This window comes from Dipodomys merriami, unplaced genomic scaffold, assembly GCF_024711535.1.
Source record: "Dipodomys merriami isolate MVZ:Mamm:240054 unplaced genomic scaffold, mDipMer1.0.p SCAF_496, whole genome shotgun sequence".
Classification (NCBI taxonomy): Eukaryota; Metazoa; Chordata; class Mammalia; order Rodentia; family Heteromyidae; genus Dipodomys; species Dipodomys merriami.
This window is the reverse complement of record NW_027206064.1, coordinates 127,696-150,336: the sequence shown is the minus strand read 5'-3', so window position 1 is coordinate 150,336 and position 22,641 is coordinate 127,696. Positions and strand designations below refer to the sequence as shown.

The following is a 22,641-nucleotide window of genomic DNA, read 5'->3' as shown; positions in this document are numbered from 1 at the left end:
GATTTTATTACTTGGATTAGTTTATTATTATTTTCCTTAGGTACAACAGGCTTCAGCATCTGGATGAAGGCCTCTTGTACCTACAACCAACTCACAGGAAAGGCCTCTACAGGGAGCAATCACTCTCATTGGTAGCTTTCCATAAAGCTAGCCATCAGTAACACCTGTTACTTTTCTAAGGCCTTCACAGCCATTGATAATTTGGTTTCTTCCATCTCCCACGGCCCCCTGGGCAATCCAGTTTCCTGTTATGTTGTCTCTTTGAGGAATAAGTTTCAAATTTACTTCCACTCCAGAACTGGAGTTTAGTAGATACCAAGGCAGGAAGTCTGTAGTCAGTAAGGGGAACAAGATGGCGTCCTCAGGTTCATGCTGGAGAATGTCCAAAGGGCATCTTTCTGATATCAACTCTCTTGCCTTGAAACTGTGGGATTTCAACTCTCCTACAGTCTAAAACCATCTAGGCTTTTATGATTCATTTCATGAATGAAGATGAGGAGAAAATATAAGCATAGGACAGTAGAATAATGTCTGTTGTAATTGGTTTAATTATTCTAAGATAGCCTGGGAAAGGGGTGGGAGAAATCTATGTTTTATCATTTATTAGAGAGTGATACAAAAATAATGAGTTAACATCCAAACTCAGTTTTGTTTGGCCACGTGAAGGCCCTGTCCAGTTAACTAGCCTCTCTGGGCCTGAACTGAGCCCATCCTTCGCCGTGAGGCCTCCTTCCCTATCCAAATGGGCCTGATAAACACCTTGACGCCTGCTTTCAGTTGACAAGATAGAAAGCAGGGTTGGTAACTTCCCACATGTAATAGGATACGCTGAGCACCCGCAGCCCTCTGAGCTTTTCTGTGAGAGATGCCCAGGCCTCCGCACTAGCCAGCATCCCGGAGGACATCTGTCCTCTGCGGGCCCGCAGGCTCCTTCCTGTCCACGATTCCTACAGCAAACACGGCCAGCGCTCTCTGTGCACAGGGGATGACAGCAAGCCAATGTCCTCTATGCCACAGGGTTGCTGTGCCCTGGCTTCTTATTTAACAGCTCATTGTGATTATTTTTAATCACCATCTGGCCTTAGCTGACTGTCAGGGCCCCTGTATGGGCAGAGCCTTGAGTTCTACTTCCTTAGCATCCACCTCCTGTCCATCCCTGTTGCTGTCCTGTGTGAAGCGGCAGATCCTGTCCTGTCTCCCAGTGCAGCTAGCTCAGCTCCCTCCATCTTTTTTTTGTTTGTTTGTTTGTGGGTCATGGGTCTTGAACTCTGGGCCTGGGCGCTGTCCCTGAACTCTTCAGCTCAAGGTGGGCACTCTACCACTTGAGCCACAGCACCACTTCTGGTTTTCTGGTGGTTTATTGGAGATAAGAGCCTCATGGACTTTCCTGCCTAGACTGGCTTTGACTCTCAAGCCTCAGATCTCAGCCTCCTGAGTAGCTAGGATGGAAGGCGTGAGCTACTGCTGCCTGGCTCCTCCATCTTTCTTGTAGAACATTAGCAGGCATCCTGGCTTCCTGTGACTATTAGCTGAATACCTGGCTTTTTACCTGTCTGTGGATTCCATTCCCAGCGCCAGGCCTGGGCCAAGTGCAAGCCTCCAACTCACCCTTCCAGCCTGTCCTTCGCACAGCGGGCACCTGTGCCTGTCACCAGGAGCAGCTCAAGCATGCTGGTATTATTCCCATGCCTTACTGCCTGCTCAGGGCCTTCAACTCAATGTCAGAGCACCTTCAGCTTCCAGGAACAGCAATCCTAGGCCAGGGGTGTGTGTGTGCATGCGTGTGTGCGTGTGTGTGTGTGTGTGTGTGTGTTCAGAACCAGTGGTCCTCCAGGATTGTGGGAAGGAGAGGCAGACAAGCAGTGTGGGGCTGAGTCAGCATCTCTGGGAGCATATGAATCCCTCCCTTATGGAGTGTGGAAAATTTCCATGAACTGTTGTGGGAAACAGAAGCTTCTAATTTGGCCTAGCACTGCTGAAGCTCCTTCTATTAAAATCATTCCTGGTGAGACAGGTCTTCACAGAGGTAATATATTTGATTAGAAAAGTGTCAACACAGCTATGCTATGAAGCTGACTCCACCCACCGCAGCCTATAAGGAAAGGTTAGCTGGGGTTATCTTGTGAGCAACAGAGCCCGTATTTAATCTCCCGTTGGAGGTAAGTGGGGAGGCCACACACACATTATGTATACACACACATAGCTGTATTACATATGTATATATACATATATGCACACATATATTCATATATATGTATACTTACATTTGTAGAGGTGCATAAATATATGCGAATTTACATACATATATAAGTATCTTTGTAGAAATATGTATACATGTATATACATATACAAGTAGGTTCCAATACATACGACACATACATACATATGCATATACATGTATGTTCCCAATGAGAACAAATTTCCTAACAGTCTGAACTGAGAACTTTTCTTAAAGGCTTTCATAAAGAAGATGGGTAGTCATGTGGGATTTCTCTCCCTCCTTCATCCATGTGTTAGACTTCTTTGATTTTGTACTCTGAGCATACAATGGGTCAGACAAACCTTCTTTCCCTCTGGCCATCTGCAGCTTCTCCGGGAAGTGGCTCGGAGATAACGAGCCACCAGCAGGTGCGCTGTTTGTCTTGTCCAGACGCACCCAGCAGGGGCCTGGGCTCGTCCCTGCTCCTCCCCTTTGGGCCAGCTCCTGTCACAGAGTGCTGGTGACAAACCACCTCGGACAGACTCCTCGGCTCCAAAGTGGAAAGGGGCTCAGCGACTTGGATTGCTCAGAAACTAGGATCTGACTCAGGGGCTCATTCTTGTGGCACCTGGCTGCTTATTTAAAGGCCCGTGCTAAAATAACCAGCCCGCATGGTCTGACACCGGTTCACTTGCTTCTGCAATGTATGTGTCTTCCACGTCATCGGTGTCGTGAGGAGTTTGCATCAGATCCATTTTCTTTTCTTTATTTCTTCCTTTTTTTTCTGTGCTGTACTGGGTCTTGAACTCACCACTTCATGTTCTGCTTGGCATTTTCACTCAAGGTTAGTGCTCTACTATTTGAGCCACATCTCCACTTTCTGGCTTTCTTTGCTGGTTAATTGGAGATAAGCGTCTCATGGATATTTCTGCCCAGGCTGGCTTTGAACCTTGATCCTCACATCTCGGCCTCCTTGGTAGCCACCAGTGTCAGGCTCAGATGGATATATCTGATCCTGTGGTTCTATCGCTAACTGCATGAGAATCTCACAACAGTGTTGTTAATGTAGTTTTCTGGGCCTTATCCTGGAACTACCATAATTAGATGTTCAGAGGTGGAGTCCGGGAATCCTGAAATTCACTGCTCTCCCAAGTGATTCTGGTCTTGTTTGAGACCACTGTTCACATGGGATGAGTTTAACCCATTCATTTTCTTCTTGACCCTTCCATGCGGTCTGCTGGATGGAGGAAATGGGAACTGAATCGCCCTTGGGGATAAGGGCAGGATTGATGGAGGATTTGGTGCTGAAGCTGACAGAGATCGATTCTCCTTTGCTTTTCCTTTGTCTCTATGTGTGCCGTGCTTTTCTGCTACAGGCTGGAGCTCTCGCTTGGTGGGAATCCTGTGGGGCTGGCTTTTGTGAACTGGCCTGGAAATCCATGCCAGGGTGGGCAGGGCTTTTTTAAGAAAACTCCTTCTGGGCTCCTCAATCTGATTTCCTTGTAATAAGGCAGGAGTCGATTTGAGAGTTTGGTTTTCAAAATGGAGGTGAGGTGATTCCTACAATGTGTTCCAACCCAAATTTCTCTCCCATCGATGGAGTCCTTCCTTCCTTCCTTCCGTTCTTTCTTGCCCTCCCTCCCTCCCTCCCTCCCTTCCACCCCCCCTCTCTTTCTTTTTTTCTTTTTGTCAATCATGGGGCTTGAACTCAGGGCCTAGTTGCTATCCTTGAGCTTTTTTGCTCAAGGCTAGTGCTCTACCACTTTGAGTTACAGCTCCACTTCCAGTTTTCTGGTGTTAATTGGATATAGGAATCTTACAGATGCGATCCTCAGATCTCAGCCTCCTGAATAGCTAGGATTACAGAAGTGAGCCACCAGCGCCGGGCTAGGATGGAATCTTGAGTCCCTTAGAAATAGACCAGAGGAGCCCTGTCTCCCCCTTCCATAGACAGGGGGCATTGTGTGCTTGTGAGCGGGCGAGGAGGAGACTGGGGCGGGGGGGGGGGGAGGGGGTGGCTGGCTGCACCTGAGAAGTGTGGATGACCCTTCACCATGAGCACTCAGCACAGCCTAGAGCCTCCTCCCCACAGGTACAAAGCTCATTTCTTCCCACTTGACTTAAAAAAAAATTATTGTTATTAGAGAAGATCTCTTGGGGGTGGCACGCTTCAGGGAGCAGTCAAAAGGTAAAAGATGACATTTACAAAAATCCATTCTTTCCTCTTTCCGCTTCATTGCTCTATTGACTTCTCCTTGTTCAATCCAATTCCTGTTTACTGCTACACAGCCCAACTCGGCAACTGCCAAGGCCAAAAACACCTCGCTCTTTCTCCAGTGTGCTTCCCCGTCCTGGCAGGCCCGGGGCCCCCCGTGCTCGGACCCCTCATGTATAGAAGTTCTTCACAGGTGCCTAGCACGTGGGGGCCCAGGGGTTTCAGTCTGATCTTCCTAATGTGCTCAGCCCGAGCTGGCAGACAGTGAGCTAACATCGCTGCCTAGAGAGGGTCCTCTGGGACTAAATCAGTACCCAGGTAGTAGCCCAGCTTGTAGTTTTATCTCCCGCCATCCCTGCGATCATCTCTTACTGAAGGTTTATGATAAGCCGGGCATGGATTGCATGCTATTTCCTCCAACTGGACCATAACAGACATTCTGTGAGATCAGCCCTCTCTGCCTACCTTCTGCTCTTACAACTGCAGAAGCCTAAGCCTGTGTTTAAGACCACACATGAAAAAGAGAGACAGGAAGCTTGCCCAAAGCCAGTATTGCCAGCGACACCTCTGCTTGCACCATTTCAAACGCCCTGAGCCTGGCACTTACTCTCTGGGGAAAGAGAGGCTGCTGCTACTTTGTACTGAAAGTCACAAACAGCCTCTGGGTGCAGCAGCAATGGGGCATCCTGACTAGAGGCAGTGCGTTTCACGGTTCTGAGCTGGGCAGACATAGTTCTGAGACTACGGTATTGTCCTTTGGTGATGATTAATCCAGAGGCTGGGTGAGCAAGGGCCTGCTGTGAGGTAGACATTGCTCAGAGCCATTTCCCTCCCTCCCTCTTTCCCTCCCTCCCTTTCCTTCTTCTCTCCTCCTCTTCTCCTTCCATCCTTCTTTCTTCCTCTTCCTCTCCCTCCTTCCCTCCCTCCCTCCCTCCCTTATATAGGGGTTTGATCTCAGGACCTTATGCATGCTAGACTGTTGCTCTACCACTTAAGCCACACCTCCAGTGCTACTTTTGCTGGCTATTTAGAACACAGAGTCCAGTGAAACGCTTCTGCGCCCTGTGGCCTTGAACCAGGGATCCTACAATCTCCCAAGTAGCTAGGATTACAGGTGAGTGTCACCAGCACCTAACTTCCAGAACCATTTCTAATGGCTAGAAAATGTAAATGTCAGGCCACCCAGGGCTTTCTGGGGACAAATGCCAGGAAATCTTTGCCCTGTTGGTCCCAGCTGTGCTTGGTTCTCCTTTGAGGAGGATGGCAGGCGCCTGCTGAAGGCACGGAGACGTTCTGGAATTGGTGGGCCGGGGGAAGGACTAGGTCTGCAAACACCCTGTTCAGGCATAAATGACCATGTATCTGTGAAGGAATTTCCCAATGAGGTGGGAACTCTAGTATCCATTTAGCCCAGCCAGGAGCTGACAGCTGCTCTCTGTGCCCCGTGCAGACTCAGCTTCCATCGTATTGGAAATGGCTTCCCCAGGCCCACCTGGGAAACGTAGGCGAGTCCATGAATCTCACTGGCGAGAGCAGAGGAGGATGATCTGACAGATGAACTCTCCGTTTCACCCCTGGGATGGGATGTGCTGTGCAGTCTCTCTGGGGAGGTCTGCCAGGCCCAGGCTGTGTAATCTGACAGACGTGGCCGGGGCATGTACACTTTCCCCCATCTCACTTCTCCTGTGAGCCCCCTGGCAACTCCTTTTCCTTGCTTCCTTGCCTTTCCTTCCAGTCTTACTTCCCTTGTAGCAAATCTTCTGGCTCTAACAGAGTTATGGGAATGCAAATGTTCCCCAGGGTTCTGTTTCCTAGGCAACATAGTAGTAGTAGTAATAATAATAATAATAATAATAATAATGATAGACAAAAAATAACAGTAAAAAGATACTGCTGCTACTACGCCCAACAATAATTCCTTCCTTTTATTAACATTTTACTGTGACTTATACCGGCTCACTGAATCTTCACAATATCCCCGTGAGCAAGCATTTTTGTTGAACCATTTTCAAGGTGAGGAAATAAAGGCTCAAAGGAACTAAAGAACACACCCACAACCACCTCCCATGCCAGTGGCAAAATGAGGATTTAACCCACACCCTTTGCTCTTCCAACTCCAGAGCCCGAACTCTAAGCCATCCTTGAAGAAAGTATACCTTTACTGTTGAGAAGTACCAAAGAAACCATAGGCTATACAATAAGCTACCTCCAAGAGACTCCTCTAAACTCCCAGGAAGCCTGGAGAATCCGTGTGTGTGTGTGTGGGTGCGCGTGTGCGTGTGTGTGTGTGTGTGTGTGTGTAAGGAGGGCAGTGAGCCAAGCCCTGGGGGGTGGGGTACTCACGTTGTAAACGCTGGGTTGTACTTTGCACCTCGATAGTAAGAGTACAGGTTGAACATCCCAATCATGAAGGCCACGAACACCATAATGAAGATGACCATGAACTTGAAGATGTCTTTCACAGTTCTCCCCAGGGAGATCTGCAGAGGGCCAAAGCTCTCATTGGCTGGCAGGATGTAGGCGATGCGCGAGAAGCTCAGGACCACAGCGATGGCGTACAGCCCTTCTGATATGATCTGAGGGTCTGAAGGCCACCACTTGTCCCTGGCTGAAAGAAAACAAGCTGGGTTACTCACTTGGGGTCAGAGCATGTTCTAGAAGAAGCAGTGAAGGCATCTTTTGTTAAGGTCTTTTTCTTAGGATAATCCCAATACCCAGACACAGCTCTTGGGATGGTCTAACTCTTCTCTCTGGAACATCTTTCCCTCCTTGAAAGGTCTTTCTAGCTCACAATCTCCTTTAAGACTCTGCTCAGGAATCTCCTCTTCCGGGAAGTCTTCCATGACTCCCACGGGCTGGGCAGGATCTGTGTTCCCTGAGACACATCTGTCATGGCTAACATCATTCCAATCTGGCACCCAGCAGGTGCCGATCAATGCTGGTAACACGACTCTGAAACCACCAGTCAGAACAAATGAAATCCTAGCGGGGTAGGAATCACTGAGAAAACTCTATTAGGTTTTGCTCCCCGGGAAGCGAGCGATGGGAAATTTTGCTCTTCTCCAATTGAGCCAAGGCCGCACAAGCGGTGAGCAGTCAGGCAGGTTTGTCAGGACAGCTCTGTTCCGGGATACAAGGGTCTGATCCCAAGCTGGGCTAACTCAGCTTCTGGTGACCAGTGACTGACTGCCAAGGTCATTCCTACAGCCATCAGAACATTGTTCCCCTTGCTGTCCAAGCAGGGCATGAGGCTGTGCTATGTGCCAGGACATAGAGTCTTCAATGAGGGCAGTACCTCCTTTCTGGGAAAAGTGTGTGTTGGGGGGCTGTCTGTGGTTAGTCTTGGGGGGGGTGAGGAGGGATGCCTGATGTCCTGCCATGCTCCCTGTTTCATGAAAATTACCCTGCTGGAGAAAAAAAAAAGCCAATAGTGTCCCTGTTGAGAAATGCTAAGTGAAACTTAAATTGAGAAACACTGAGGAACCTAAATTAGCCCTTACCCTTACATTAGCTGTAATTTTCACAACAGCCCTGTAGAGTAGATATTATTATTGCCATTTTAAGGATTGGATTTGGGGTATGGGGTCCTTTTCAGAGCTCAGCAAGTGCAAACAGAAAAGGTTATTATATAGCAATTCTTGGCACCTCCAAAGGAGATGGGGGGAGGAGGGAATTTATTTGTTACCTGCAAAGCTGGACTTTGTTTAATAATTATAGTAAAGACCAGCAAGAAACCCTTTAGTAAGAGAAGCCAGACCACAGAATTTCAGGTGGGGCATTCGAAATTACATTTGGAACTATAACAACATTGTGGATTTTATGTTCTCATCAAGGCCATAACTCAGAAGCCCTGGAAAGACAAGTAAGGAGGACAAATTATGTCTTTTCTAATAGATCTGTCACCCTGGATGGGTAAATAATGCATTTGAATAACACATTTGCCACCTTTCATCGATCATCTCCAACCTCAGCTGTAATACTGAAAAGCTACTTCCATAATCTGCTCTTGATAGATGAGCTGTTTGTCCCATCCCGGTGACCAAGTGAGGACTTTAAGTGGGAAATACTTCTTGGGCTGCCTCATAAGAGCACTGGAAGTGATGGAGACAAAAGCAACTTCATCTTGGAGCTGTGTTCACGAGAAACATCCTCTTTTCTCCAGCAGAAAAACTGCACCTCTTGCCTAGTGGTTGTTATAGTTAGGAGGAACCAACGTTTGTCCACAAGAGGGCACTCGCCCTCCACAACAGGACCACGTAGGAGGGGGAAGAAAAAAAACAAATCGAACTCTGAAAGATTTCCAAGGGCAAAGGGTGAACCACAAAAGCAAGGACAATATGCTATACTTTGAGCAGAGAGAGACTTAATACAATTCATAAAGGAATCAAAGTCACAGGGGGACAATTTTGTCATTAAGAGCAGGGCTGTTCCTCTTTGCTTGCGGTAGCCTGGGTAGCACAGGTGTGGGGGTGAGGTGGGGCCAGGAGCTCAATTTGCTTGAAGAAAAGTCTGATATTGCTAAACCAACTCCTGGTAAGGGAGAAGGGGGAGTAGCTGGCTTGTCAGACTGCCTGTCTCTCCATTTCTCAAGGCACAGGGGTTGCCCGAATTTACAGAGAACACGATCGATACTGAACTTTTTGCATTTCATACTCAATTGTCTACAGATATTGCTTTACTTGACCAAAAGATTCTGAAGTTACAAGATCCATCTGGTTTCATCTGACAGGGACATTTGACATCCAAACCCTTTAGGTCATAGTAATTGCTGTTAATGAATACATACTATGCACCCAACTCCTTTTTTTTTTTTTTTTTGTGAGTCTTTGGGCTTGAACTCAGGGCTCTGGCACTGTCCTTGAGCTCTTTTTACTCAAGGCTAGCGCTCTCCCACTTTGAGCCACAGCACCACTTCTGGTTTTCTAGTGGTTAAGTGCAGATAAGAGTCTCCCAGACTTTCTTGCCTGGGCTGGCTTTGAACTGTGAACCCTATATGTCAGCCTCTTTTTTTTTTTTGGTTGGTTATGGGACTTGAACTCTGGGCTTAGGCGCTGTCCTTGAGCTCTTCAGCTCAAGGCAAGCACTCTACCACTTGAACCACAGTGCCACTTCCGGTTTTCTAGTGGTTTATTGGAGATAAGAGTCTCATGGACTTTCCTGCCCAGGCTGGCTTTGAACCACGATCCTCAGATCTCAGCTTGAGTAGCTAGGATTACAGGCATGAGCCACCAACACCCTGCTACTTCTTTTTTCCTTTGCTCTCTCATATTTATTTTTTAACAGCAAGAAGAACTGCAGTACTGATAATAATTATTATAATTTAATCATCACTTAATATTTTCAGGGTAGAAAACAAAACACTTTTACTCGTTAGTTTAAACAAACCTTTTCAGCATATTATCCCTGTGTTACACAGGAGAAAATGGTGCTTCCAAAAGGCTAAGCAAACAAGGTATTAGCTACCAGATTAGGATTTGAATCCGGGTCTTTTTCTAAGATCTGAGAACTTAACCACCAAGCTATTTAGCATGGTTTTCAGTTCAGTTCAGGCTAGGGTGCTCTGCTACAGAAAGCAATTTTGTATTTCTGATAATACTGGAATTCCCTGCCATGAAAAACCAGATTCTGCAGCTATAAAATAGAAACAGAAACGACCAATTTTGCAGGCTATTGAGAGAATCGGAATTTATGTGTATAAGATGGCTGCGCTGTTGCTGGAACTGTGTAAGTTCTCAGTAACAGGCGGCTATAACTTTTTTTTAAAAACTATTCCCCAAACCTCAATTTTACTACCTGAAATGGTAGTCTTTGTGATCTGAACGACTGAAGGATTCTCTTTTAAGAACCTATCTCCCCACAAGAAGAGAATTCAGGATCATAAAAGCAGGCCTAATCTTTGTACAAAACAAGAGGGGGGATCCGAAACTCCTAAAGGAAGAAAAGCATTTCTTTTGGTGTTGATATTCCTTTAGTAAGGAAAGAGCTCTTTAAAAAAAAAAAAGCAAAAGAAAACCCTATGGAAATGCAGAATCTTTCTAAAACAAAACCCTGGTAAAGCTCCTCCATTGCTAACACAGGAAGGTTTGTGTGTCAGTACAGGGACTTGAACTCGCGGCTCTGAACGGTCCCTAAGCTTGTCACTCAAGGACAGCACTCTGATGTTTGAGCCACAGCGCCCACCTTGGCTTCTCGGTGGTTAACTGGAGATCACTGCACTTCCTTGCCAGGGGTGGGCTTCGAACCTCCATCTTCTGCTCCAGCCAGGCCAGACTCCCAGAGATCCCCGGGGCACCACGCAGCGTGGCACTCACCATGGGTGAAGTCACTTCCGGCGGAAGTGCCTGAGCTGCGGCTCAGCCTAGGCAAGGCACAGCGCGGCGCTCCCAGCCCCAAGTAGAGCACTTCCGGCGGAAGTGCCAAGCTGTGTGACTTCGGCACAGGCAAGGCACGCTCTGCGCCCGACTCAACCATGGGTGAAGCAGGCCGCCACTTCCGGCGGAAGCGAGGTAAGCGAAACGGTGCCTCCGCCCAGGCCTGGCGCATGCGCGGGAGCACATTGGACTCACCGTAGGTGAAGTAGGCCACTTCCGGCGGAAGCGAGGCGTTGCGCAGCGTGGCGTGCGGCACGTGCCGGTCCACGTACAGCTGGGCCTCGCTGGCTTTGAGGAAGGCCATGAAGCGCGCCGTGAAGGACGCCACGAAGACGGACAGCATGCCGAAGTCCAGAAGGTTCCACAGGTGCAGCGCGTACTCCCGCGGGCCCTCCGCCCAGATCTCCTTGCACTCAGACCAGATCATTCCTGCGGGATGGAAGGGGGGGGGAGGGGTGAGGGGGGAGGGGAGGGGGGAGGGGAGGGGGGAGGGGGGAGGGGAGGGGGGAGGGGAGGGGGGGGGAGGGGGGAGGGGAGGGGGGACGGAAGGTGGGGGGGGAGGGGGGAGGGGGGGAGGGGAGGGGGGGAGGGGGGAGGGGAACAGGCCTGGTGTTCAGTCACCCTGGCCGCATAGGTTTTGCTTTTCGTGGGGATGGGTTGGGGGGGGGACTTGAACTCAGGGCCTGGGCGCTGCCCCTGAGCTTTCTTGCAGCAGGCTGGTGCTCTACCACTGGAGCCACAGCTCCACTTAACGGTTTTTTGTGGAGGGACTTCCCTGCCTGGGCTGGTTTTGAACCATGATCCTTAGATCTCAGCCTCCTGATTAGGATTACAGGTGGGAGCCACCCAGCCTCCAGCCCCCCCCCCCCCCCCCCCCGTGGCAGCATTTATTGACCACTTGAGGTCAAAATGGCACAGAGATTGAGACCCAGGAATACCTCACACTCCCCCCTTCCCACCCCACTTTCCCTCTCTTTCCCCCTGATTTTCACCCTCTGGAAGTGAGGAGACAGCCGTCATCCTTTGGTTGATTTTTTTTTTTTTTTTTTTTGGGAAAACATGGTTTCTGGCATTTTCAGTTTTGGAACTGAGAAGTCTCAAGGAACCATTCAGGTTATAAATTAAATATACTTCATGTAACAGAGGTCCCAGGAATTTCTGGAGAAAGCTCCTCTAATTTTCCTATTTTCTTCCCCTCCATTTCCCCCCCCCCCCCCCCCCCCCCAGTGAGCTTTAGTTTTGCGGTTACTAGATAGATGTTCTTTTGTTTCTTGATGGTACTGGGACTTGAATTTAGGATCTTGGGCTCTCATTTGGGCATGCTTGCTCACAGCTGGTGTTCTGTTACTCGAGCATGCCTTTGGCCTGAGGTTTTTTGGTTTTTGGTTTTTGCTGGTTCATTGGAGATGGGAGTCTCAGGGACTTTACTGCCTTCGCTGCCTTCGAATTGTGATCTTCCAGGTCTCAGCCTCCTGAGTAGCTGCAATTACCAGCATGAATATCAGTGCCCAGCTAGATTTATTTTTTTTTTGTCTTTCTTAAAATAATGTCCTGGGTTTTAAAGGCATGTCCTCATTGTTAAGTATTAACGTGGAAGTATATAAACAAAATGATACTAGTGTCTCCACCTCTCTTCCAAGCGTGGGCTAATATTTTGGTGCCTATTCTACTAGAACTGAGATGCTTACACTGAAGCCATCTTGCTTTTGCCCTTCACAGGTGAATATATAACTATTATGTTATGTTCTCCCACCCTTCCCCACACAACCCAAGAGCTTCAAAGCTTTTGCTTTGTAGAGAGTAAAGTCACTGAAAGTTCTGCAAGTGCTAGGAATACCACACCCCTGAACCTAGCCTTCCTGCCCCTCCTACTTTCATTTTTCTCAGGACTCCACTGCACAAGACTCCCCTTTGCACCCCTAACTTCTTCAGCTGTCGTGAGGGGACCTCATCTTATGGCTCTCAGATTCATCCTGCCCTTTTCATTTTCTTATCTCATGAAGTATGAGTCATATCCCATTCACTTCCCTCTTCAGAGATCTGCAATATATTCCTTATATAGCCACAAGAAAAGGCCCAGACTCTAGAGCTAGACCTTGAAATCTTGTGATCTTCTCTATACCTTGTATACTTCGTGTAGAAGTAGGCCCAATTTGTCTCCAGTAGGCCCCCAGACAGTTCCAGTTGCCATCTATTTGCTTCATTTCTTATTTCCTTTTCCCTAAGCCACAAGCCCAAACACACTAACGTATGCACATGTTACAATACAGTAGTTTATGAGGATCCCCTTGCTGGAAAAGGCTTGGAGTCAGTGATGAAACTGAGAGCAGGCAGGCAAGGATGGGGTCATTGCTATATAGCCAGAGTTTGGCCAACTTGGGCACAGGCTCACCTCTGGGCACCTGAGAGTGATGAGCTGGTTTCTTGTTTTCTCTCTTCTGGGACTCTTCCCAGGAACGGTTTTGATCAGCATTTCCCCTTTCTGTTGAAAATGGCCCATCAAATAAAAGGAATGGAAATGTCTTTCCAAGGCCAAAGCAATTTGAGAGCAGTTATTTAAAGAAGAGTCATGGCTTTGTTTGCAGAGGATCAAATTGGAGTTTCCATGATGGGAAATAGGCAAAGCCACTGTGGATATATTCACAAGACTTCCCCCCATCTTATGCTTTTTTTATTTCCCCTAACAAAACTACTTCTCAACTGTACCCTATCAAAATTTGTGTGATAATATGGCAAACTCATAATTTTCTTAACACCGAAATATACTTTCATCTGTTCCTATGCAAATAGATGTTTTGGAGGTGTTATTAGAGAAACCATTACAGGCTAGAAAAAAATGTTTGTTGCTGTCCCTTTCTCTTAGATCAAAACTCTAATGTCTTAGTGGAATTGCTTGAAGCTAGGCTTTGGGTGGACCACTGGCTTTCACTTAGGATCATGAGCTTTTATTCCCCAAACCCTAGGTTCAAGTTCTAGCTTGGCCACTTGCTGGCCGTGTGACTTTGGGTCAGTCCCTAGATTTGATGTGGAGCTCAGAGTTTATACATGTAGAATGAAGCATTGCGGTTTTGGAATAACTTCAAGCACTAAAAACTCTGTGATCTGTAATGCAAATTATTTACAAAAAAACTGTCTTTTCTGATGGGTAGAGTAGCACCTCATTGGGCATTGCAAATCACTTCCTCCATGCTCAAATGTCTGCTGATTTAAATATTAACTCACCCAACCTAATTTAAATTATTTCAAGGCCACAAGTAAAAGTAACATGGGCCCAGGAGGTTGAGCTGTAGAAATGCTTAATGAAAAAAGAAATGTGTGAAATTAAGTACTTTAGTGACTAAAATTAGGCCGCATGCTTCCAAGGTGTCAAGGGTAGTTTAGGATTTTATATTGGAGCTGAGCCCCAGGTTTTAATTTTTTTTTTTGCTTCTACCCTGTCAATCAAATAAGTGTTTAAAGCCCAAGGGCTAAAGGGGTAAGGAAGCCTAGAGCTCAGAGAACAAGGTCACTGGTAATTAACAAGGTGCCTGGCTGGCAGAGGTCAGGCTAGGATGTGCCAACAAGCCTCCAGGGAAAGGAGTAGCTTGATGTGGGAAGCTTCTGAGTAATGGCTTGCCTGCCGTGGAGATGGAGCCCGACAGCTGAAAAGGCCTCCGTTCTCATCTGGGCCACCATGGGGTTCAGGAGGGCTCTCCCATCAAAGTCCTCTGCTACTGAAGTACCATACTGGCCAGTGGGGCTTCCCATAGTCTGTCCAGGCCCTCATGTCTGCCTCTTTCTCCTCAGGCCAGCTTCTCAAGACTGGTCCCAGCATAAGGGAGTTCAGTAAACCCACAGGAGGGAAAAATACGCCCAGAGCTTTTGAACCACAAGCCTCAAGATCCAAATCCTATCTCAGTGGCAGGTCCTGTGCGGAGATCTGGACCTCAGATACTTTCAGAGTTTGTTTGCTTTCCAAGCAGAAAGATGATGTTATAGGTACAGGTATTTCTTAAGAAAGCTCCTCTTGTTCTTCTTCCTTCCTAATTATAGTGGCTTACAGTTACTTGGTACTTTGTAGGTGCCAGGCTCTGTGCTAAATGCTTGACATACACCGAATCTTAACAGTCTGATAAATAGCGACTGTAATTATCTCCAGCTTAAAGATGAAGGAACTCATGTGTGCAGCAACAAGTCAGTTGTCCAAAGCCACAAAGGCAGTCCAGTCCCCTCTCTGTCCCCTGGGCTAATACTCCATGTCATCCACCAGGCGCAGAAGTTGGCCACTGAACAGACATGGTTGGCTTTTACCTCTGGGCTAGGTAGCATTCCAGGGTTACAATAGCCAAGATTATGACATCCTTTTCCAATCTTGTACTGGAGATAGGTGTGTCCACAACTAACTGTGCTACCTGGTGACAGATGCTATAATTAAACATGTCCAGAGGGCTGTTTGTGGGGGACAGAGAGAAGGGAGTCAGTATGAAGACATGCCTGTGAGTGTAGCACCGGGCAGCCATGTATCTGACGACTCAGTGAAAGGAATGAGTTCATGGAGGAGGTGACCTTGGTTGAGCAACCAGCAGGTGGGTGAAAGGGAGACACTTGTCATAGAAGTGAGGGAATTTTAAGGAGCTCAGTAGAGTCCAGGGTCAGGAAAGGGGTGTGAAAGATGCTAGTGAAAGGCCATCAGACCCTGGAAAACTCCTTTAGGTGGTGTTAAAGAGACTGGGGCTCACTTTGAATACTTAGCCTCTAAATGCAGTGAGCGGGCAGTGAGGAAATGTTTGCAAACTGTCTGGGGGTCCTTTGGAAACCTTACTACAAAAGAATGTAGTAAGAACCCAGCCTATGTGATTTTACAGTAATAACTCTTGGCCAGATTGGAGCTCACACTCAGCACTGTCCTCAAGAGTTTATAACCCTGGGTGCACTGGGGCCAGGGAGCAGCTGAACTCTCATATTGTACAGGTGTTATGAGAGGTACACTGAGAGGCCACACCACCAAAGACCAAAGGACACAGCTCCAGGCTGTCCCTCTCTCCAGCCTTTAGGTGGATTTTGCTACTGGCATTTACATCTCACGCCATCAACTGAGTTTTCAATACTTCTGCATCTGTATATGAAAATCTTGCCCAGTTTTTTCTGAGGCCTGGACAGTCTTTCACCAAAGGTTTCTATTCCTAGATGAGGCTTCCTGACCTGAGAGCCTGTGAGGGCTTTCTGAGAGCCACTAATGTCCTTGCACTGTCCGCTGATGAAGGCCTGCGGAGATGCACTGTCCAGTGGGGAAGACACTGAGCCCCTCAGCTGCCCCAGCGCTGCAGCTTTAATGTAGGCGGCAAAGATGGACACCTGATGTTGGAAATTGTCCAGGCTGGAAGGGATGATGGTGTCTGGGTTCACTTAGCATGCTCCTGAACGACACAGCTGATGGCTCTGCACAGCGCATGCACCCAGCAGTAGACAAGTCCCTCCTCCCTCTGCGTGTGTCTCCTCCTTCGGCTTCCTTGAAGTTGTGTCCTCCTGGACCCCCTGGCTCTTCAGCTCCCTCTTGTCAGTCTCTCTGAGCTTCAAACTCCTCTGCTCATGCTTTTAATGCTGTGGGCTGACAATCTAGAGTTTTCTAAACATTCTGTTCATAACTGGGTAAAGCATATGGAGGAAAGGAAGAATAATACATTTGTAATAATTGGGTCGGACCTGGAGAGAACTGTAGCTGAGGAAAATCCAACAAGCCCAATGCGAGGAGGAGGGTGGGTAAGAGAATTGCCTCACCCAGTGGCCACTAGAAGAGGCCATTGGGAACACTGGATGGCAGAAAACACTAGAGTTTGCTACAGATTTGTATGACTTTAGACATGTTGATGTTATTGAAGACAGCAGAGGGAGGGTTTATGGCCTTGTCAGAGGCGTCAACTGTTACTAGGCCAGAGGAGTAAAGCTGGGTGCCAGTGGCTTACGTCTACAGCCCCACCTACTCAGTAAGCTGAGATCTGGAGGATCATGATTTGAGGCTAGCCCAAGCAGAAAAATTTGCTCGACTCCAAATAAGCAGCAAGAGGCAGGGTTGGAGGCCTGGTGTAAGAGGTAGAAGACCACCCTAAACAAGTAGGAGGCCCCGAGTTTAAACTCCAGGACCACCAAAGAGGAAGAGGAGAGGGAGAGCAAGAGGAGAATAGGAAACAGTGGTGGCGGGTGACACCTTGCAGTTTTAAATAGATTGGTTTAAAAATGTCTCACGTTCACAAGATGTTTGAAGGGTTGGATCTTTGTTAGGCCATCTGCCTAGCATTCAAGCCCTGGGTTTGCCTCTTAGCTATACAGACACACACACACACACATATACACTCACACACAGACGCCCTGAGGATGTAAGGGAGACTACTATGCTACGCCTGCAGGAAGAACTGTCTTAACTGTGGGCACAGCCTAGGCAGGTTCTGAGTTAGAAACAATGAGGCAAGGAGGTCCTTGGGGGGAGGGGTCCTTGAAACACAGCAAGTGGTGGGAGAGGGCTGGAGCTCTGGGGATCACAGGTGCCGAGAGTGCTGTAATGATGCAGTCTGTTGTAAAGACACTGGCCACCGCTGAGGGACATGGGAAGCTCTGAAGGAGTCCTGAGGCAAAGAAGGACAAGACCTGGCTGCATTTACAGTGGGCCACTGAGCACCTGTGCTGAGAACGGGCTGAGTGGCCAGAGGGGAAGGTCAGAAGTATGGAATCCTGGACAGAGCCATCCACCTGTTTCCCAAACCTCCATCTCAGAAAGGAGCAGGCCAGACGTCAGTGAGCGTCCTCAGGTTCTCCGTAGCTCTGTGGAATGGCGATGGCCTGCGGCTTTTTATAACAACAAATCTGTGTGAAGTACTCCAGTTACGAGTCCGATCTTGTCATGGGAGAAAAGACTTTTGCAGCTGTCTGTGAAGTTGGTTCAGGGCCTATTTTGACAGTGTCCGAGCATAGGATTCCAAGACTCCCTCAGCAGAGCCTGCCCCTCTGAGCAGAGTGGGTTTGATGCTAGATCTCCAGCACAAAGAACCTTCTGGATGCACAAATCTGTTTTTTAAAGACCATTGTTACTATTAAAGAGTTTTATAAGGTATTTAGGGCAAGCAAAACCAGTTTTATTTATAGCCCTTCCCTAGTACCTGGCAGAGTGCCTGGTATATTTATTGTGGAAAAAAATGGATGAAATGCAAAAATATCAGCGAAGAACTTGTTCTGAATATAGCTATCATTGCATGCACCACTCCCTGCTCCATGCTTTAAGTGTCACCTGTCCAGGCTCCTGGTATGTCTAGGTCCCCTCCTTGGATACCGGATCTGGTTACCTACTGAGACCACTGCTTCCAGAGATGGTGGTCAGGTCTCAGGCCCCGCATCTCTTGCTGTCAGCAGTATTTGATGTGAGTAATTGCTCTCTGCTCCTGGATATATCGTTGCTTTGATTGACTTCGGGTCACCACTCTTGTAGTTTTCCTTTTACTTCATCTCCTTTGATGGATACTTATGTTGCCATTCCTAAACATTTATGTGCTCTGTGGCTTGATCCTTAGTTCATCTGTCCACATTCAAAGTCAAGGTGATCTCATATATAAGATGATGCTTCCAGCCCTAATTTTTCATCTGAACTTTAGACATTTATATCCGTTTGCTACTTGACATTTCCTCTTTCATATCTAAAACATATTACAAATGGAAGTCTGGCTCCCTTTCTTTCCCTTCCCTTTCTCCCCTCCCTCCCTTCTCTCTTTTTCCCCTTCCCTCTCTCTCTTTCTCCCCATCCATCCCCACCCTCTCATTTTCTGCTGGTATTGTGTTTTGAACTCAGGGTCTTGTGTTAGCTTGGTTTGCTTTGCCTTGCTTGCTTAGCTGGTGCTGTACCACTTGAGCCATAATTCTTGGAAGTGGAGTCTTGTAGATTTTTTTCTGCCTGTTTTGTTCTTAAACTGCTAGGATTACAGCTGTGAGACACTGGTACCCAGATTATTATACAATTTCTTGTATTAAAACATTTGGCTTTGTCCTTGGCTGCTTCCTTTCTCCAGCATCCTATATTTAATCCAATAGTAAATATTACTGATTTTACCTCTGAAATGTAGTTACCATCTGCTGCCTTCTCACACCATTTTCTGTCTGAATTATGGCAGTGGCTTCCTGTTTTATTGCCTCTGCTCTTGTATCACAACCATCTGTTATTTTTTCCCCCATTCATGGGGTTTGAACTCAGAGCCTGGGCACTGTTTGTGAGCTTCTTTTGCTCAAGGCTAGTGCTTGAGCCAGAACGTTACTTCTGGCTTTTTCTGTTTATGTGGTACTGAGGAATTGAACCTAAGGCTTTGTGCATGTTAGGCATGCACTCTGCCACTAAGCCACATTCCCAGCCCACCATCCATCCTTAATGTAGTAGTCAGCTACCCTTTAAAAACTAAAGCCTTGTGATGTCCCTTCTGTGCTCAGTACTGCAGAGGCTCTGCTCCCATCTGCCTTCATCTCTGCTGCTTTCCTCTGGGTTTTATCTATTCCAGACACACTAGTCTTAAGCACTTCCAGCATGGTGGAGATTCCAGGCTTTAACACATTATGTTCCTAGGGTGTTTCTCACTTTGTCAGAATATCAAGATAAGAGTGCATGCTTTTACCTGCTCAGCTATTCTGATAAGGTGAAATGTGAAGACCTGAAGGAAGAGAGGAAAGCAAGTCATGCAGATGTTTATTCTGCTTTTCTTTCAATCAAAACAGTTTGGTTACTGACTAGATGTATGAAGATGTTGCAGAGTCATTATTTACCTTTTAGTCAAGATAATGGCTTTTTGATTCTCTTTTAGAACAAGTGGCCTGGATTTTTGTTACCAGCCATGAAGGTGTAACAAACAGAAGAAAGGAGATAACGAATGTTTTTCAGACAATGGAATTGGAGAACAGAATTATGATCTCTGAGTGAGGTAGGTCAGTGATAACACTTGTTTTTTCTTTGCATCAGCTGTGTTTGAGAGGGGTTTTGGAAGCAAGCAGGCAGCATCATTGAGTTGAAGAGGCAGATATTGTAGTTCAAGTGATTTGATATTAGGCGGCAGAACTCCAGAGAGAGAAAAGCAAAGGGTACTATGTAAACTCAAGTGATTGATCAAACCAACAAAGAGAGAAAAAAAAGAAATAAAAGACTCTAGGAGGTTAAATAAGGGTCTGTCTGGAATGTTTGCTGAAAACAAAAACTAGAATATGTAGAATGCATTTTCACCAACAACAGCCGGGGTGGGGGAGAGCTGTATGCAGAACAGTCACCAGCGCTCACTCAGGATGAGGAGTGAGTGGAGGTCTGACCATCCAGAGTTGAGAGTCCTTGATGAGCATCCAGGACGTTCAGTAGAGGCCTCAGACATGAGTTTCAGAAATGAGTTAATTGGAGATAAGAGTCTCATGGACTTTCCTGTTCATGTTAGCTTTGAACTGCAATCCTCAGATCTCAGCCTCTTGAGCAGCTTGGATTACAGGCGTGAGCCATTGGCATCTAGCTAATGGTTTATTTCTTTCCACTTTCATAGGCTATAATATCATTGACTTAACACAGGCTGAGTATAGTTACATTCCTTTCAAACCTTTGTACTTTGGTTGATTCAAGGCATAGACACTTTGACCACATATACTGTTTGACTCAATGTTTTTGCATGCAAACACATTGAAAATTATAGCAATATTGGATTTTTGTCAAGAAAGTAAAATTGAGGACGAATGTCATTAAGCCAACTCACTTAACTGGTCAAGTCTTGATATTGCACAGTTAAACTTTTTTCAATCTTTTGAAAACTCATTTTACTCAAGATATTTCTACCAGAAATGAACTTTTATGATGTAAAGCTTATAACTTATTAAGGCTTTGCTTATATACCATTGCACTGGCACTTACTATAGCTTATTATAGCTTTGACAAGTTCTCACTTTTTCCTACTGAGACATATTTTTTAGCCAATCAGTTTTGAAGTTTTTGGTGTTAGAAAAAAAATCTGTAACATTTTTCTCTGTTCAGCTGTAGTCATTTTAGGCATTATTTTGTTTTGTTTATTCCCACTAGTAACAGTTTTTATGAATTGTATAAAAGATAGCCCTTCTTAGCTAATCAATGGGGAAATTGGGGACAATTTTCCTTGGCAGATCTTGGCAGCAAAAAATATTACCACAAATAAATTTTACAGTCAGCATATTCATTTACACAGTTAATGAAGAAATGGTCCTCCTTAAATTTTAGACATATTTATTATCAAAATTCTACAATATATCTATATCAAAATAAATCTTTTAAGTCATGTAGTTTTATACCACTTTTTTTTAAAAGCAGAATTTGGTTTATTGAGCCCTCTAGGAAACTGGATTTAAGTTATCGAAATATATGTTTCCAAGCAAAATCACTTTCTGGTCACTTTCGGCATATGGATAATCAAAAATACTGAACACATTTTCCCTGAACACTTCCTTTCAAAATTGAGATTTTTGTTACAAATCTGTGCACCTTACACATCAACACATGAAGAGGTTGATTTTGGCTTATAGCTATTTCCTTTCCATTTGGCCTATGCAGAGAGCACTCACAAGGGGAGGGAGAGTGGAGACCTTTAATCACGTCCTATTATCATTAGAGGAGAAGAGTAAAGGCTGGAGCCCTTTGCTTACCTAAGACCCACTTCATGATGAGCATTTCTGTCCAGGAGAACTGTGTGGTTTTCACTCTGAAGATCTGCTTTGGGTAGTCTGTGAAGGTTTCATTGGGCAGGGTTTTAACACCTTCAAATCGGTCAGATGCGTTCACCACTAACAATCCCAAGAAGATAGTAAAGGAAACCGCATGGGCCACAAACTTCATGAAAGGACTCCTCAGGGTTCTTCCTAGCTGGAAATAAAATTTGTATAAGACCTGTTAAACCGGCAACCCTAGCAGGGTACAGATCTCTCTATAATCTAACATCAAAGTTTGATTAGAGAAATGGCTGAATGAACCTATGCATTTTTTTCTTACATTTACATGTAAGATTCTATCTGACTAAATCCTTTTGCTACCTGCTCCATTATCTTCCCTATTTAGACATCTTAGGGAGAGACACTGAAAGTAAGGAATAGAACGCACAGACATAATCATCTAACATCCTATTATATAGATACCCCTAAAAATGTAGATAGGATTTTAAGTCCTTGAAATCTAGGACAAAATAATCTCTCTGAGTAGAATTTACAACAAAAAGGTATACTTCAGATGTGCTTCATTGCTGTTGAAAGCCATTTACTTAGGCTTTCTGCATAGCTTATTTCTTTTCAACTTTTCTAATATCTTGATAAATTTACTTAAAGCTGTACATTTCCTGCCAGATAGCTGCTTAGCTGTGTTCACATAAAGTTCGACATGAAGTTTGATACTCAGTTACGCATATTTTATAGTTTCTTTTTTGGTTTCATTTTCAATTCTTTTTTTTTTCTTTCTAGACAGATAGGCCTTTTTTATGCTTTGAATAATTCTAGGCTGAGGCAAGAGGATCCCAGGAGTGCTAGGGCAGCCTGGGTCCTATAGATGTGGGTTTGAGAGCTCTGGTCTGCGCAGCGAGACCCTATCACGAGGGGAGGATTTTTATTACAGTAGAATGTTTATAGGAAACAAGATTCATGGTACTACTCTAACATTTTTTTGAAGTTTTCCTTATGGCCTAATGTTAATTTGCATAGCTTCCCCCAAAGCCTGAAATGGTTCTCTCAGAGAGCAAGAGCTGCTCACATCTCCTGAATCTTCTGGGATCCACCCAGAGGACACTGAGATCTTGGAGGACTGAGTGATGGGTTGCACGCGGAGGCCCTGCTGAAACAGCTCTTAAAACACTTGGGTCTCTTCC

At 46.1% G+C, this 22,641-nt stretch overlaps 1 protein-coding gene across 1 annotated transcript in view; it reads right to left on the bottom strand.

The window, feature by feature from the left end:
- The window catches only part of LOC138809383 (short transient receptor potential channel 7), a 119,560-nt gene that overhangs the window by 18,369 nt on the left and 78,550 nt on the right, over nt 1–22,641 (bottom strand). The window contains exons 5-7 of the mRNA XM_069995897.1: nt 21,437–21,653; nt 10,982–11,215; nt 6,759–7,023 (exon numbers count right to left, since the gene is read on the bottom strand). Coding sequence (XP_069851998.1) covers nt 6,759–7,023; nt 10,982–11,215; nt 21,437–21,653 — 716 coding nt within the window. The remainder of the gene's footprint in view (nt 1–6,758; nt 7,024–10,981; nt 11,216–21,436; nt 21,654–22,641) is intronic.